General features: G+C 33.7%; 2 protein-coding genes across 2 annotated transcripts in view; one reads left to right on the forward strand and one right to left on the reverse strand.

Annotated features, from left to right (window-relative positions):
* Positions 1-4,162, reverse strand: part of LOC145280069 (uncharacterized) — a 45,535-nt gene extending 41,373 nt beyond the window's left edge. The window contains exon 1 of the mRNA XM_080131759.1: positions 3,538-4,162. Coding sequence (XP_079987885.1) covers positions 3,538-4,062 — 525 coding nt within the window. The 5' untranslated portion in view covers positions 4,063-4,162. The remainder of the gene's footprint in view (positions 1-3,537) is intronic.
* Positions 4,163-17,305: 13,143 nt separating this feature from the next.
* Positions 17,306-17,822, forward strand: part of LOC145280191 (methylthioribose-1-phosphate isomerase-like) — a 31,296-nt gene continuing 30,779 nt past the window's right edge. The window contains exon 1 of the mRNA XM_080131955.1: positions 17,306-17,569. Within this exon, the coding sequence (XP_079988081.1) occupies positions 17,396-17,569 (174 nt within the window). The 5' untranslated portion in view covers positions 17,306-17,395. The remainder of the gene's footprint in view (positions 17,570-17,822) is intronic.

A 17,822-nucleotide genomic window follows, 5' to 3' on the forward strand; every position in this document is an offset into this window, starting at 1 on the left:
AAGAGGAAAAGATATTTCCCCATGGGGCATCTTTGATGAAATCCCTGATGGCTTCCCAGTCAGTCTTCTTATAATACCTTTTCGTTTTGAACAATGGCTATTCAGTTTTGGGTTGAGAATTTAGAGCAATTTCTACCATTATCACAGCATGATCATCATTCCCGAGTGGGCATTCGTTACACAATCATCGGAAACTGTGGTCAGAAATAGATTTAGAAGTTAGGCATGTTGATTTTGCTGATCTGGGAAACGTGTCGGAAACATAACTGCCTGTGATAGGGAATTAGATGTAGAGAAGCTATGTGTTATGCTACCAGCTACGTCCGCGTTAAATTAAATTTTTTACAATATTTTTGTTTATTAAATTGTTAAAAATGAAAGTACAGACAAAACATCCTCCCCATGTTAAGAATGGTTTTCTAAATATTATTTTAACGTGGTAATATATGCATAAGAACTATAAATACAATTTGAAAATTTTCAAATAAAAGATTATTTTTTACGTAAATTATTAAAAAACAATGAAAAAACACCTTGTTTCATAAATATATTTTGTCAATGTTGCTAAATAGGGTTTTCGGGTGATATGAGAAAAATAAGGCATTAAAAATGTTTCTTATCTTAAATATTAGGTGAAAGTGTACTTACATGAGGAACCATTTTGTATAAAAAGTTAATTTATTTTACTCACTGAAACTCGAGAAATCCATGATTAAAATGTGTAAACATTCAATGAATAAAAAGACAACATGCCAGTTGCCATTTCGTAGACTAAGAAGCAAACTTGACCTTGTGTTCAAAAACCAAGATTGAGTCAAACGGAACGAATCAACGGAACTTCGGTGAATTTGTTTGGTTCATATCTTTATGAATTTATGTGCAGAGAGGGAATGGGCACAAATAAATTCAGCGAAATCCTTTAACTTTGTGAGAAATTACATAACTTGTATTGCGACATTTCATTTGTTGATTTGAGTTAATGCATTGTTTAACTTACAGCCTTTCTCATTGGTTGATTTGAATTTTAATCCGAGAGTGTGGGCAAGTTAAATCGACAAAGTCAGTCAGAGTCAATCCTTCATACATGACAGACTCAATTTTATTATTATTGAACTTATGGGCTTTGACACCCAAAATTATCATGGTACCTTTTTCAGTAAAAAAATAAAAAAATAAATTTAAAAAAAATCTCACTTTAACCTAACAAATTAGGTTTCCTTTCTTGACATAATATAGTCTTTTTATCAGCAAACAATGTTGATATGGGATTTATGTACCCGATGTTATTAACCCCCTCTTTCTATGGGGAAATTTTTTTAAATGGATTCAAAACCAAAAGCATTTGAAAATCTTCTTGAAAAAAATTTACTACCACTTCTTACGAAGTCTCAACTAATAGGCTCAGCCGAGCTGCAAAATGACAACATATTTTTGCAATCAAAAAGAACAGACGACCGGCATTAATCAATCAGGTAAGTCACTTTTCATAGTTGCAAACTATGTGAGAATAAATTTGTCACAACTTTTTACACAAAATGACTCCTCATGTAATACTGTTTAAGATAAGAAACATTTTGAATGCGTTGTTTTTCTCATATCAACCGTAACCACTATTTAACGACATTATCGATATTTTTATTATAATATATTGTAGAAAAATAAAATTTGAAAAAAGTTCAAATAAAAACTATTTTTCTGGAAACTACTTCTAAAATATATTTTTGTTAGTTTGCTGGTGCTTGTTAAGGTAGAGTCAACAGATCGATTTGTTTTATATCTGGTTTTAAGCAAAAACCAGAGTACTTGCCATGTCGACAATAGTAATATATCTAAAAATTACGAAAATTCAGTGAGTAGAACAACTGCTATTGTGTTTTCAGTAAAAAAAAAAAAAAGAAAAAAAAAAGCCTATCACTTTAAGGCTAAAATGTTGGTCGCCATTAAAGTGGCGAAAAAGGGAGATGAGTATGTCTCCTGTATTCACAATCTTCAAGGTGTTCACATCTAGGAAAAATACAATTTTCCGTAAAAATTACTTTTATTTTCCAATTAATGAATTTTCGTAATTTTTGACTATATTACTATTTTCGACATGACAATTAAGTACTGTTGTTTTTGCTTAAAACGACATTTTTTTTTTAGAAAAAAAATCGATCTATCGACTCTATCTTAACAAGTGCCAGTTTGTTTAGTAAATTTTTACTTTACTCAACACTCACCTTTAAAATGACGACTTTTATAAGTTTTCGGATCAGCTGAAAACGACTATCACATTCAATTTTGAGGCAGACAAGAAGCAGTTTTCGATTATTAAGACATTTTTTCCAATGTATTACTTTATGAATGTCAGTGGCGGTCGCCATTCTTAACATGGAGAGCAGGATCTCTTTTGTAACATACATGCGCATTAGTACTTGTCCTGTTGGGGAAAAAACATTGCCGCCAGTGAAAACGTGATGGATTACATTGGATAATAAATGTCTTAATATTCAGAAAACTACTTGTCTGCCCCAAATTCTAATCTGATATTCGTTTTCGCATACTCAAAAACCTATATAGTTGTCACATTAACAGTGAATGCTGAGGCGGAAAGAAAGTACCAAAAAATAAATCAAAACTCGAGTGCTACTATATTATGATAACGAAAAATATTAAATTTTAAATAATAAAAATGGTACATACGTAATTGTCACGTCGCAATTAGTAACATATCCAAAAATTAAGGAAAACGATAAGGTAGAAAAATACTTAATGATGAAAAACAGTTTTCGATAAAGTTCAGATAAGAAATAAAATTTGTCCGACATTTTGAATTACGTCCATTACGTGACGTAAGCAACAGAACTTAATTATCTCCCCTGTCAATTTTTTTTTTTTTTTTTTAAAGTAAGCGTAACCCGTAAACAGTGATTTCGCTTCATTGTACAAATTTATTTTTTCATTAATAATTATTTTTCTGCCTTATCGGTTTTCGTAATTATTTGATTATTTAAAACATGATAATTGTTTCACTTGAAATTCAATATTTTTCGTTATTATAATATAGAAGAGCCAAAACTTGTAAAAAAAAAAAAAAAAAAAAAACTTCAAAGTGAGCAACTTTTTAGGGTCTTCACCGCGCAGTCGATAGCTTAGCAGAAATCCTTCGTAAACAATCAAAGACGAAACTAAAATTTCACCATTTTTTGAATTTTATTTTTAATTAATACTAAATGACACTTGTCATAAAGAACTGAAGTATATTAACTTTTCAGGCATTAAAATCGATTTTTTTTTAGTTTGTTTTAAACTTTATTAAATGTTTCAACAATCGATTTTGTTTAGTTTTTATAATAACTACTTGATTAAAAAAAGAAGAAAAGTATAGAATTGTTTTAAAGTTGGATTAAAAAAAAAGAATAGTAATTTCTCATTTTATTTTCCGCGGAAGAAAAAAATAAAAGCTTAAAAATACTTTTTATTATTATTATTATCATCTCCAAACAAGATAAACTACTGCTACCTCACCTGAAAGTTTAAAAACAAAACTTTACTTACTCTGTTGCTGTCACATGGAGAGGTCGAAGAACATGAATTATCAACAACTGTTGGAGGATAGGAGTGCTTTTCTTCGACGTTCAGGTTCTGAGTACTTAAACCATTGTTATTGTTAGTTTCGGTTTTATTTGTAGAACATGATGTAACGTCCGCAACTTTTCCCGTATCTTCTCTAACTTTCTCCAAGTGTCCTTCTTCTCCGCCTTTTGGCGGCCGCGGTCTGGGTTTTCTCTCCGGCTCCTCTTCATCAAAGGCTAATTCATCCACTATATTTTGTAGGGTATGGTTAGGAATCAAGCCATCAATTCCTGTGGGTGGCAAAGTGATTTTCGCCCGACAATCGGGGCACTGGATTACTATTGCGGTTGGATTTGAAGAGTTACTAAACTTGGCCACATAACCCACGAGACAAGTGTAACAATAAGAATGAAGACACGGAGACAAAGTGAGTGGACACTTGTATATGTCCAAACAGATGGAACATGTTACGTTTTCTTCTAACTTCTTTTTGAATGTGTCACTCATATTCGAGGTTTTACGTTGCTCGTCGTCATGCAAAAGAAAAATGGTTTCCTCCCGTTGCGTTTATTGTTTGTTATGATAACTCAGCTGCTCCTGCTGCTGTGTTCTTTTAATTGTTTAGAAATAAATTCTATACGGATGACCTTAAGTGATATAAAAACGTTTTGAGTCGTGGGAATGGATGAGTCATATTTTTCGCGCACTGTGTGTGTGTGTGTGTGTGTGTGTGTGTGTGTGTGTGTGTGTGTGTGTCACTCTCTCATCATTTTACTTCATTAAAAAGTAAAATGAATGAATGAAGGCAAACAAATGTATTACCTGACGCAGGTAAACGATGCCACATTCTAATATACAAGGTTATATCACGAGAAAATTGTGAAGCACAGATGAATAATTAGTTGTCTTATAGTGGAAAAGGCATTTATTAAAAGTTAATGGCAAAGTTTATATGTTACATGACGAGGGCTGTGTTTGAACTGAAAAGTTTGAGTGATACTTTTATGAGTTAGAGAGCACCCCAGACAGAATCGCAAAGACACATGATTTTAGAAGCAAAGATTTTCTGTCCCTTGGCTGCAAGATTTCAAGCAGGAAAGACGTGTCTAGAGTGCTGTCCCCAATGGGGAAGGAGATAGCATTCACAGTATAGTTGACTGTAGTGAGATGAACACTCTGTCTGTCTATATGTCTGTCTTTATCTCTTTCTCTCACTCTCTCTCTCTCTCCTTCTTTTGCTTTCTTTTTCATGTGTACGAAAGTAACTTGTCTCTCTTATGTTTTCTGTGAATTTTCTTCTCTTGTAATAAACCCTAATTAAAAACTAATCATCTGCATTCAAGTGATTGTATCCACAGACAATCAAGACCTCAGTTCATGACAACAACACGATTTATACATGGATTGCTAAGTGAAAATATAAGTCGAGAATTTTTGGCCTATCTTTAGTCTGTAACAGCTGCAATTACAGTCAGCTGCAACACTTTGCGGTTTACTAGTTTCCTTTGTTTATAAACCCAGTGCTGATTGGTCCAGGCATTCAACTTCACTTTTAGCTTGCCATTTCTTAGGTGAGCTGAGCACATAACAGAGTTAATAAAAAGGTTAAACCCAACGCCAACTTCCTCTTTTCCTTTCTGGCTCTCGGTACTGACAACGCACTTCATTTGCCTGAGACCAATCTCCAAACTTCTCTCTTGTGATACAACAGAACCCACCCGGACCTTTGGCCCTGGGTTCGACTTCAACAAGGAGATAAATAGCCCAGCATAACAACCACCAGACTTTGATGTTAATACGGTATGCATACATGAACTTTTCTACTCAAGTAGAACTTCCTAACCTTTTGTCTGCGTCCATACTCATGAACTCATTCCATGACTAACCCTAACTCTCTTCTCTTTCCACTCCATTTTTACGCGCAAAGATAATCAATGGAGTTATTTTTAAATGTTAGAATGAGATTTTGTTTTCCTATTTTACGAGTCTCACTTCTTGTCAGTCGTAACAAGAGGCAAATGTGACATCTTGTTATATTGGCATTTCTGTTGAAACTGTTCATATTAGATGCAAAAGAGCCTTGAGCAGAAACAGCTATAAGACATAAATACAAAATGGTGTTTCAACTGTTCAATGTATTGCCACAAGTGTTTGGACATGCCTATGTCAACCAATCGAATCACATATCAATCAGTATGCGGGTGATTACATGTTTCTAGAAAAGAAATCGTAATCATATAACTGCTACAGTTGTTTCAGTCATAAAAGCGCCATTATAGTAAAATATCATCTACAATGATGGTCGATTAAAATTCTACTATCCTAATATTGTAATACTATCAGTGTCCCTTCCACCAAATGTTGGGAAGTGGGTGAGAAAGACAAAAAGAAGCAAGATAAAAGAAAGGGGGAATGACTTTATTGGCAGAACAATGTATAGGAAGTTGTTCACCAAAGAGCACAAAGGAAAGCTAACGAGAGATTTGTTAATCAAGATGTGACAGACACAAAGTGAGATATATTTAGAATTAGTTTTAGGATTGACAATGTGTTTTACGACAGCTTTATGATGGTTGGGAGCTGTTTATGGGCACTTTGAGGTATGGTCGTGGGTTTTGCAACAGTCTTGAGGTTATGACAGTTTACAACAGTTACAGTTGATGACAGTCCCGAGTTAGACTCAGTCAAGACAGATCATGACACAAGATAGAGATTAACACAAACACAACAGAGCACATTCTCCTGAACCAATATGGAATATCTCTTCCTTAAATGCAGTCTCAAAACTTTTTATCAATTTACTTATCTTGGCAGCAAATTTATGTTGCAAGTATTAGTCTCATAGTTTAATTAACCTGAAATAGAAAATACTTAACAAGCAGAAATAATGTACAATGACTAACTAGACATATATACTACTGTTGGGACGATTAAGTGGAATCGGAAAAATTTGAATATTTTAAGGTATCAGAATTAGTATCGAAATTGAAATAATTTGCACATATTTTCCGATTCTAAAAACGATTATTTAACTATGTTCTTTTTTTTTATTTTGTTTAAAACAAAATCTACTACTGGTAGTAATAATAAAAAACATTATTGGCAATGAATTTTACGACAGTTTTATGATGGTTTGCAGGCACTTTGAGGTGTGGCCATGGTTTTTGCAACAGTCTTAAGTTTGTGACAATTTATGACAGTTACAGTTGATCACAGTCACAGGTTAAACTCGGTCAAGACAGATCATGACTCAGAGTAGATAGAGATTAGCTGAGGCAACTGACGAACACAACCTCAGCAGAAGATGTAGATTGGAACCTTAGCATTCATAGAGTCGATAGTATCATACACACACCCAAAGTCCAATTGATATTTGCAGAATATGTCAAAGTTTGTGTTTTATCTTATTTTAATTTTATACTTATGAACTCATGCGCGCCTTTTCAATGACCGTCAATGTGAGAAATGACGGCACAGCCAGAAGAGATGAAAGAAAAGATGAAGGAGAAGAAGGCCACGACACACAACGTTAGGGGACCATGTGATATAACACTATATCGCTTAAAAAAGTTTCTTTTTTATTTATTACATTCTGCTTGAATGCATATCATCAGCAATGCTTTGATGAATGGACAAAAAGGTGCATAATTCCATTCCAAAAGGAAAGCGACTTGGATACTGTTTCAAACTACTGAGGAATAACTCTAACAGGCATTTTTCGTCAAAGTCTATGATGCAATGCTGTTGAAAAGAATCCGATCTAAAACTGAGGAAGTCTTTAGACTAAAAAGCAAATTAGCTTTCATGAAAACAGATCAACATCTGTGCAAATCTTAACGGATTGGAGGATTATGAAAGGCACATATGAAAGAAATCTGAAGGTTGTCTTGTTGTTTGTGGATTTCTCTAAGGTTTTTGATTTGATTCACAGAGGGAAGATGGTGGAAATTCTTTTGGCATATGGTATTTCAGATGAGACTGTTGAGGCAATAATGACATCCTCTGTATGACAGTCGACAAGTTGAAAGGAAATGGCTTAATATTGATTCCCACAAGAAGCAGGAAGTATCCTCCAGAGAAAATCTCTATATAAATAAAATGAACTCATTTTTTCCCGTCTGATTTTGACATTAATAGGATTAAAAATCAAGATATTTCATGCAAATATAATATGCACAAACGGCAGAACAATATCTGAGGTGTGTTATAGGCTTATTATTTCTCAAATTCCTCGATAATCTTAGATTTCTATACTTTTTCTGCTGAGAAGTCACGGCCAAAATCGGTTAAGATCAATGGAAGTGGTAAAATATTTTCTCTCTAATAAATTCCTCCTCCCACTGCCACCACTTAACACCATTTGGGGATCGTTCACAAGGAACAGTTGAGAAGAGAACACCGGTTTGGCTTCGTAGTTCTTTCATGTGAAGTTATTTAAAATCACTAAACTAAGCTGCAGTGCTCTGTGGCGTAGTGGTTAGCGTGCTGGACAATTCACATTATATTTTCACGTTCGCGCCGACCTACCGTAGTCGTTTTTTTTTGTTTTTGTTTTTTTCCTAAACAACTGGAATGGACTTTTCTTGGTGGCCGAACTGTTAACGTTGCAGATGTTTTTTTTTTGTTTTTTTCACACTTTATTTTCCTACTTTTACTCATGACTCCGGGTTTGATCCTTCCTACTTACCTACCATAACATTTTTTAAAACTCCCCCCCCCCCGTCCCGAAAACAAACACTCGGGCAACGCCGGGTACCCCCGCTAGTTAATAATAATGACCTTGTACAGGCTAACACAATCTATGGTGCAATCGCCTGATGAAGACACCAACTTCTTTTAGGTCATTGCTGAAGTTTCTTCAGTGCGACACTGTAGATCCCTATCTGTTTATTATCTGTCTTGATTACATGCTCCTTATGACAGTTGGTAAGTTGAAAGAAAATGGTTTGACATTGATGCCTACAAGAAGCAGGAGGTACCCTCTAGAAAAAATTACTGATACAACTAAACAAGCAGAAGCCCTACTACACTGTCTCAAAGAAATGGTAAATTGCTATCGGCTTTTTATTAACACAAACACAACAGAGCACATTTTCCTGAACCAACATGGAATATCTCTTCCTTAAATGCAGTCTCAAAAATGTTGATGAATTTATTTATCTTGACAGTAAAGTTGTTGTTGAGGATGCACCCCTACTGCCTAGAATAACGAACTATTCCATAACATCACTACCGTCCATGATGTCATTTTCGAGTAACGAGAACCGGTTTATCGAGGCAGTCAGAGACAGACACGTGGAGAGTATGGTCGTCACCACTAGTCCAGCTGTGAGCAAAAATATTGCTAAAATTTACCTCTTGATGTATCTTTGTCAATACATATTTAATTGTTACTGTGTCTTTCTCATCAATTATTCAAACACTAACACCACAACAGTTGTTCTGTAAGTATTAGTCTCATAGTTTAGCTAGCTGGACACCCGGCATTAGCCAGTCGCATATTATACTTAAACATGATATTTTAATTTATGCAGATTACATATGTATTATTATAGAATCAATCCTCTATTGAATATAAAATATTACGAGGAATAATTTGCCCAGTGGACTAATTCACAAAAAAAAAAAAAATTAAATTAAAAAAATAATGATAATGTCGTCCATCAAATTCCATCTGTGTTTACAATATCACGTTACCTGATGTTTGGGCTTGACGATGAATGCCCTGGAAAAGTCACTTCTGTTTAATGTTTAGTTTTAAAATATGCAAATGAAGAAATGATTTGCAGCGATTTTAAATGGTATTTCTTCTTTGATCGTAAATTAAGCTCATTAATAAGAAAAAATTAAAATAAAATGGTGAGGTACATCCGGACTTAAACAGAGGACCATTCGATCTGTTGTCGAATACTCTACCACTGAGCTACATCTGCAGATGACAATAGTTCAGTTTTTTAAGAAGAAATTATTTACGGAGAATTGAATCTCCTTTGATTTGCTGAAAATTATCTCCCTTATTCTATACGAAAGAAAGACTGTTTTTAAGATCGGATTTTTCGATTTTTGATCCTTATTGAATGAATTTCTGTACAAAACATATCTAAGAACACTGCCAGACATGTAAATTAGCTTTGTGTGAAATTTGCAAAAGATAGGCTCAGCCGTTTCAGAAACTATGAGGAAGGAACACACATGCAAAGTGACTTTTATAATTGAAATTAACGTGAAACAGAAAAGACTTAACACGCATAAATAATGTATAATGACTACTTAGACTGAACCCAAGTACAAACATGCACCAGTGTTAGGACGATTAATTGGAATTAGGAATGGGAAAAATCGGAACTTTTGAGGATATTGAAATCAGTATCAGAATCGGTATTGGAATTGTAGTAATTTGTGCATATTTTCTGATTCTAAAAACGATTCTTTAATTATCTTTTTTATTTAATTTTGTTTAAAACAAAATCTTCTACTGTTGGTAGTAATAATAAAAAAAATCAATAGTTATTGATTTTAAACTACCAGTAAAACTAAAATCTATAGATTACTCCTCTACACGTTTGTTTTTACGTTTGAGAAAATACATGAACATTAAACGTGTTTTTTATGGTAATCAGGGAAAAAATAACAACTTCATAATTGAATATTTAGAGATTTATAAAGAATCAGAATCAGAATTGGTAATTGTATCGGAATCTGGAGTTTAGTATGAAATCGGTAATTGTATCGGGATTGTAAAAAATACTGAAATCGTCCCATCACTAATATACACATTTATTAAACACACAGACAAATGTAAGGATACACATTTCACAATAAGAAAACAATACAGAACAAATATGGTGGAATGTCTATATTCTGCCAATGCTGAAATGGGCTCAGTATGGGAAATAAGTGTTTTCTACTATGCAAGGTAGGATAGTTTTTCTTACTTTTGTATCATGTATGGTAGGATTAAAGGCAAGGATAGTGTCACCTTGAATTTTCCCAAACAGGTTTTGACCCACCATGGGGGAAGCATGCCTTCGCCTCTCACTGTTTGGGTCTTACTGCCTAAGGAGAAATAAACCATTAGGTTCTTAGCAATCTTTGTTATTCCTCTACAGTTGCAAAGCAAAATTGCACAAAAAGTGAACTAAATGTGAGCATCGGCAAAATCTGAAAAAGACAAGATGGAAGTAATTTGTCAGATCTTCCTATCAAGATGAAACGTGACATTCTTCAGAGCGATTGTTACACCAGTTCTTCTATATGAAAAAGTTGCATATGAACTGAAAGATTGGAGAAGAAAATCGATGGTATGTACACCAGAATGATAAGAGATGCTCTTAACATCTCCTGGAAGCACCACTCCATGAGAGAGCAATTTTACAGACGCTGAACCAGACTCCTCCATGTTGAACACAAGATACTCTGTCTTTGTCAGGCCACATGTGTAACACATCTATTTCTGTCTTTTTGGGGCCATGTTTTTCTTTTTTTTATAACCTTTTTCTTTCCCTCTTCTTTGCTGTGACGTCACCTCGCACACAGCTCGGTCATTTGCATATGTTGGTTGTTGCTGCTGCTGCTGCTGCTGCTGCCATACATGCGTCCACACTCTGTTACACTCTTATCTCCTGGAAGCCCTACTCCACAAGAGAGTGACTTTACGGGCACTTTTCTCAGATTGCAGTCCTGATCAGAGAGGGAAGAATCAGATTTAATGGTCACTGTTGGAGGGTTAATGATCAAATCATTAGCGATGTTCTTTTTGTGTGTGCTAAAACGGGGAGACTGCACAGAATCTTAATATCTTCTAGAGGCAGCACCCAGAATCTATGAACACTTTCCTCTGATCTTAGCCTTGGTCAGAGAAAGGAGACACAAACTTGTCAAGCAACTAACAGGGGACTAAGAAGACCCAAACTTACAATGCACGTACAAAGATCTACTTGGTGTGATGTAGAATAAAGTGAGATAACGTGAGAAAATCAGGAGGATTAGAAGAACACTACCACAATAAGATGATGAAAGAAAATATAAGAAAACCGAAAGATTTTCTTCAAACTTCCAATAAAACAACAAAAGTTAGTTACAGCTAGGTAGACAATCACTGTATACATAAGAATAAAGTTACATATACAGCAGTTGTTATTTATTTATTTGTTTTTAATTTTTATATAACATTCCTTCAGGTATTCATTGATAATTACTCTAAGCTAACTATAAATAAACATAATAAATCTTATGCTTAAAGAACAAGACCCATTGTGCACCATATTTTCCTTCTTCTATTTCAAAATTATGTTGTGTACTTTTTTGTCCTCAAGGTCGATATGTGCGTTCTCCTTTACTTGCTGCTGGAATAAAGCAATGCTGACTCAGGAGAAGTGGGGTTGGCGATTGCACAAGCCTTGCTTCACAATTATACACACAGACACTCTTACAGGGGGTAGCCATTGCCTCTCAAGACAGAACGGAAGCAATTACATGTTGCAGAGGGGCAAAAAGCATGAAGGTGACAATCAACCATACAACTAATAAAGTAGACATAAGACAAAGAAGTAACAGAAATAGCAAAAAAGGATGACAAGTGCAAGTGATCGGTTAAAGATGATGTGTTTTTATTTTTACAAAAAAAAGGGGGGTAAAATGAACAGCAAATGAATTCAGGAACAGCTGGAGTGAGAACTAGCATCTCACGGGGTTAAGATTCTTGAGTCCTTGAGGTAGGAACTGATAGCTAGGCATCAGTGAACACTGAAATAGGTAGTTCGGTGTCAATGGGCACTGGAGCAGGTAACTGAAAGTCAATAGGCACTGGACATTAGTGGATGCTGGAATAGGTAGTCAACGTCAAAGTTATCAAGAAAAATTGTTTTTTTTATTTTTTTAACATCATGATATTGATTTTATGTCCTAGTTTATTTACAGCTTTAGCATAAGTGAAATAAATAACGGGATTTATATACATATATATATATATATATATATATATATATATATATATATATATATATATATATATATATATATATATATATATATATATATATATATATATATATATATGAAAATAACTATTTTTTTATTCTTGGATCTTAACAGCTTTAAAAATTGGTGAAATTTTTATGGACCTATATTTATTTTGTTTAGTTTTCGTAACATGAAATATGGAAGGGGGTAAAACACCTGAAAAAATGCTATTTCCACCAATATATTTAACGAAACCTACTTTTATTAGGTAAGTTTTTTTTTTAATAATGAATAAATATCGAAAATTTCAGGAAAATATGAATTATGTTTGATTTTTGCTAGATTTTTAAAAGATGGGTGTGTTTACGGCTTCACAATGATCACTACATAGGAACGTTGTTTCAAAGCCTCGATAATGTTAACACGATTTTAGCCTCACATTTTCGTTATTTTTGTATGTTGTAAGAAGTTTTTAAATTATTTGCAATTTATTTGAAACTTCTTTTAAATGGTAAAACAAGTTAGGATGATAATATTAAATTTAATTACAGTTACATCGTGTTACATAAGGGGGTGGGTTAAAACTGTGGAATATGTTGGAGGTACCTATAAGTCACATATTTATTTCCGTTTTTTTTTTTATTGTCCTTGCTTGCTGCACTTACTTTTTTATAGCATTATCTTATTTAAGATACGCAATTACCAGATAATGTATTGCTATTCCACCATCTTCCTTAATAAACTTACATTGTTAATTCTTTTATTTTTTCCATTTGTGTCTGCTAATTCTGTCATTTATCCTGGCATACCTACTTTACCATTTTATTATTTTATTAAGAACCGAGTTAACATTCCGTTATCTTTCTTGCTAAAATAACACACAATTGTTAATTCCTGAATTTTTATCACAGCGTAATTGTATAAAATTCACTAAATATTAAACGATATAATATAATATTAACTAATCACACAACACTTTACATTTAAATGGATGTGAGATTTTTAGATGTAGGATGGAGGGTGTTGCACTTATTTTTTTTTTTTATCTTTATATCTTTTTATTCTACATAAGCATTTACCAGAAATGGGGAATTTCCCTGTTATTTTATTAAAAAAAAGAATTACTTTTTTCGGCCATTATTCACTGGTTGTCCAGGCGACAAACGATGTTTATTCCGCTGGCTGTTAAGAATGGCTTGTGAAATAAACACACTCTGCAGGTTGAACAACGACTGCACATTGACTGAAATAGTAATTCGTTCTTACTAAAATAATAACAGGGATATCTTTTTGGGTAACGGCATACCTAAACTAAAATACACACTAAAATTAATGCACAAACTACCAAAGTGTACCTGCCATTATAATGGACGAGCAGTGGATCCAACTAACAACCGTAATTAATTTTTGTTTTCAAGTAGGGTGGGAGGCATACTTCCACAGGGCAATGCCGGTACATGGGTCCTGCTAGTTCAAAATAAATAAAGTGTTTATCATCAAGGGTGTGAGTTCCACATAGAAACGTTGATTTAAATTTCAATAGAATAAAATACGCATCAAGCGCGCTTGAAACCAAATCACAATGTAATATTAGGAAAATAAACAAATATTTTACTTGTTTGAAATTTATCACAAATATATTTCGGAGGTATGCTCCATCCTCAGTATGTTGTTTTCTTTCTTTCTTTTTTTTTCTAGCTCCCAAATATATTTGTTCTAAATTTCAAACAAGTAAAATATTTGTTTATTTCCTAATATTATGTTGTGATTTGGTTTCAAGCGCACTTGATGGGTATTTTATTCTATTCAAAAGTGTTTATCATTTTAAAAAAAAGTTCTGTTTATATTGCTTATGTTCTGCTTATTTAAAACTTGTAACATACCGGTGATTAGGGAAATTTGGTTTCTTTTATGTGATATAGAGTTTGAGACTATTTTGCCAACTTTTTCCGAAATTTTACTTTAAAGATTCTTGTCGCCATCACACAGTGCAAGTGGGGTGGGAGATGGGCTGCCTTGAGCGACTGACTCGCTGGCTTTGTGACTCCCTTCCCTTCCCGTATCTAGTAGTCGGCCTTTAACTGACCTGTGAGTGTGTGCGTTTCTCTCTCGCCCCATCTCCCTCTTTACCTCTCTCTCTCTCTCTCTTTCTCTATCTCTCTCCCAATTTGAAACGACCTGTCCGTTCTTCCTCCTTTTTGCCCTTGGCTATTGGCCAATCAGGATCCTTGTGGAACTTCTCACAACGCCACAGTGCCCCGTTTTATGTGCCCTTTTAAAAAAAAAATCAGTTTGGAGGTTGGCCATCTTGGAAGAAGCATCCTTTAGACTCCGTTGCTGACCGTTTTTCGGCAACGTATTTTGTATATTTTTTATCCTTTTCTGACAGTGGAGTGCTTTTTTTAAAAGGAATGTATTTAAGTGTTTGTAGGCATCTCCCTTTCAAAGAAGAACATTCGACGTGCCATCAATAAATTTCATCTTATTTAAACGTTGGGTAGAGAGCCCAACTATAAGAACTGTATTGAAGTGTTTGTAGGCACCTCCCTTTCAAAGAAGAACATTCGACGTGCCGTCGATAAATTTCATCTTATTTAAACGTTGGGTAGAGAGCCCAACTATAAGAACAGTGTCGGAATTTTTGAGTAAAACTGCTTACTCCAAAGAAAGGAGGAATAAGGAGAGAGAGAGAGACACTGACAACCCTTCATGAAAAGGAGAGTGGACCATTTGTTTGGAACCCTATTTCGGGCGAGAGAGACATTTTAAAAAAACCTTTGAAGGTTGGTTTTATTTGTGAAAAAACACGTCTTAAAGGACTCCCTTTTTTGAAAAGTTTATTCTCTTTTCATTCAGACTTCAAGTAAGCCTTTGATATTAAGAACATTTTATATATTTTGAAAAGTCTCCCTTTTGAGAGACTATTTTAATGTGAATTTTTGCCCAGTTGCCTTTTTCCTTTTTATATTGAATGCCTTTTTGTCTTTGATTTTTTTCTCCCTTTTTTTTTTCTCTATTTGTTACTTAGTAAATTTTATTTTACAAGCTTTTGGGAATTCAAAGCAACCAGCCACCCTTTTTCTTTAAATAAACATTTATAATTCTAACAGTTTACAGGGTCTCAATTAATTACCTTTTATTTCTCTTTGTGTTGTTGCATGACATTATTTTCTCTTTTTTTTTACCCCAATCGTTTCCCAAAAAGACGAGTTTTGGCGACACCCCCAGAAATTTTCGTCAACTTTGCTTCAATGAATATGCCGGAATGCCATAATTATTAAATAATTAATAATTAAACAATAATTAAATTCTTTAACAATAATTTAAGTTTAAAAAAAAAATTCTTTTACAATAATTACGTCATTTTGAATAGCCAATCAAATTTTATTCTTAGAGGCAGTGTAAACCGTCAACCATGTTCCCCAATATTCCTCATATTTTGGTTTATCTAAACTGCAAGCGGGCCCTATTTTTGTGGTGTAAAAGAAAAATTTGATAGAATGTTATAATTTAAAAACGCCCCCCCCCACGTTAAAAATCATTAAATAAACTTTTTAAAAAAATTTCCTGCTAATATGAAAGGTAAGTCTGTTGTCGACGATAATAATTTTATGCCGGGGCGGGGAGCTCATTCAGGTCTGCCAAAGAAATTAGTTTCCTTGTTCTGCAGATCATTTCAGCGTCCTAAATCATCTTAAATTACCTGCAACAAAATAACATTTTTTCCTTAATAAATGCTAGTTATCTCCCTTAGATAGTGACCAAATCCCGAATAAGCGCAAATTTTTGTCTCGCATTAAAAAAATTGTATGGCGCTGTTTTACAATTTATCATTGTGCAGAGGAGACAACTCTCGTTTTACTAAGAAATTCGTTCTTTTTTTCATCTCATAATTTAAGACGCTCGATTCGACGGTGATTCTTTTTTGGGACGCCAGCTCGCCAAAAAGTACGCCACGGGCCAAATTTCATTCCGTCATAAAAACAACTTTCTACAGAAAAAAACAACAACTTATTTTTACACTTTTATCTCGCGAATAAACATGAAATTATATATTAAAAACCGTGTTTATTATTTTTAATATCCAACAACGGAGTTGAAATCAATGTTTTCAATTTTAAACAAAACTCATTTTTTTCATAAATCTCTGTTTGGCGTACTCATGAATTATTTTTTCTAAAGAATAAAATTGAATAAAGTTTATTTTTACAAGAATGTTTAGACATTTACCTAGCAAATAAACATAAAAAATGTATATGAAAAACCGCGTTTTGCCCGTGGCGTACTTTTTTTCGGTGAGTTGGCGTCCCGGCGTCCCAAAAAAGAATCCCCCCTCGATTCGACGATATTTTTTTTTTATTAAATCAAAACAGTGAAAAAAGAAAGCGGCAACGATTTTTTTTAATGTTATAAAGTTGATAACATTAATAATACAAAATATAATTTATGACGCTAAAACCAACGATATTTTCATTAGATGAAAGCATTAAAAAAAAAAAGTTGCCGTAGATATTTTTTTAAAAATGTTTTCATCTAATGAAAATATCGTTAGTTCGTTGGTTTACGCGTCGTAAATTATGACATGAAAACAGAAACGATGAGCCGCGTAAAGACTGCATTTGTATTATTACTGTTATCAACTTTGTTACATTTAAAAAATTCGTTGCAGTTTTTTTTTTTCTAATAAAAAAAATATTGTCGAATCACGCGTCCTAAATTATGAGATGAAAAAAATGAACGAATCTCTTAGTAAACGAGGGTTATCTACCTTTGCGCAGTGTAAAACAGCGCTCTTAACACTGTACCCCTGACGGGGAGTGGGGTAGATAGGAGGGGATAAAATCCGGTGTTCATTACGAGTCATCTACCCTGGCGGTAAATGAAAATCTGCTCTCAATTGTTTTTTTCCATAATGGCCGGTGGTACTCTTATTGCTATAAAATATGAACAAGGAACCTTACAAATATTAGACCAGCTTCTTCTGCCGGAGACATTTGTTTACGTCGACGTAAAAGACACCGTAGACGCATGGAACGCTATAAAAACAATGAAGGTTTGAAATAAATAAAAATTACTCATTTTCAACATATTGTTTTGCGTTTCTGTTGACCAACCGAACTTTGCAACATATTTTATTGTTTTAAAAATTTCCTATTGTTTATTTAGTTTAATGTAATTTCGCTTAAAATTTTATCGGCAACAGATGAATTACTCACCCTCTCTGAAATCTGTGTCTTTGAAATATTTATTTAGTTTAAACTTTGCTTTATTAATAATGGTTGAGTTATTATTTTGAAAGCCTAACA

Source organism: Euprymna scolopes, chromosome 7, assembly GCF_053919585.1.
Source record: "Euprymna scolopes isolate OS-2025 chromosome 7, ASM5391958v1, whole genome shotgun sequence".
Taxonomy (NCBI): Eukaryota; Metazoa; Mollusca; class Cephalopoda; order Sepiida; family Sepiolidae; genus Euprymna; species Euprymna scolopes.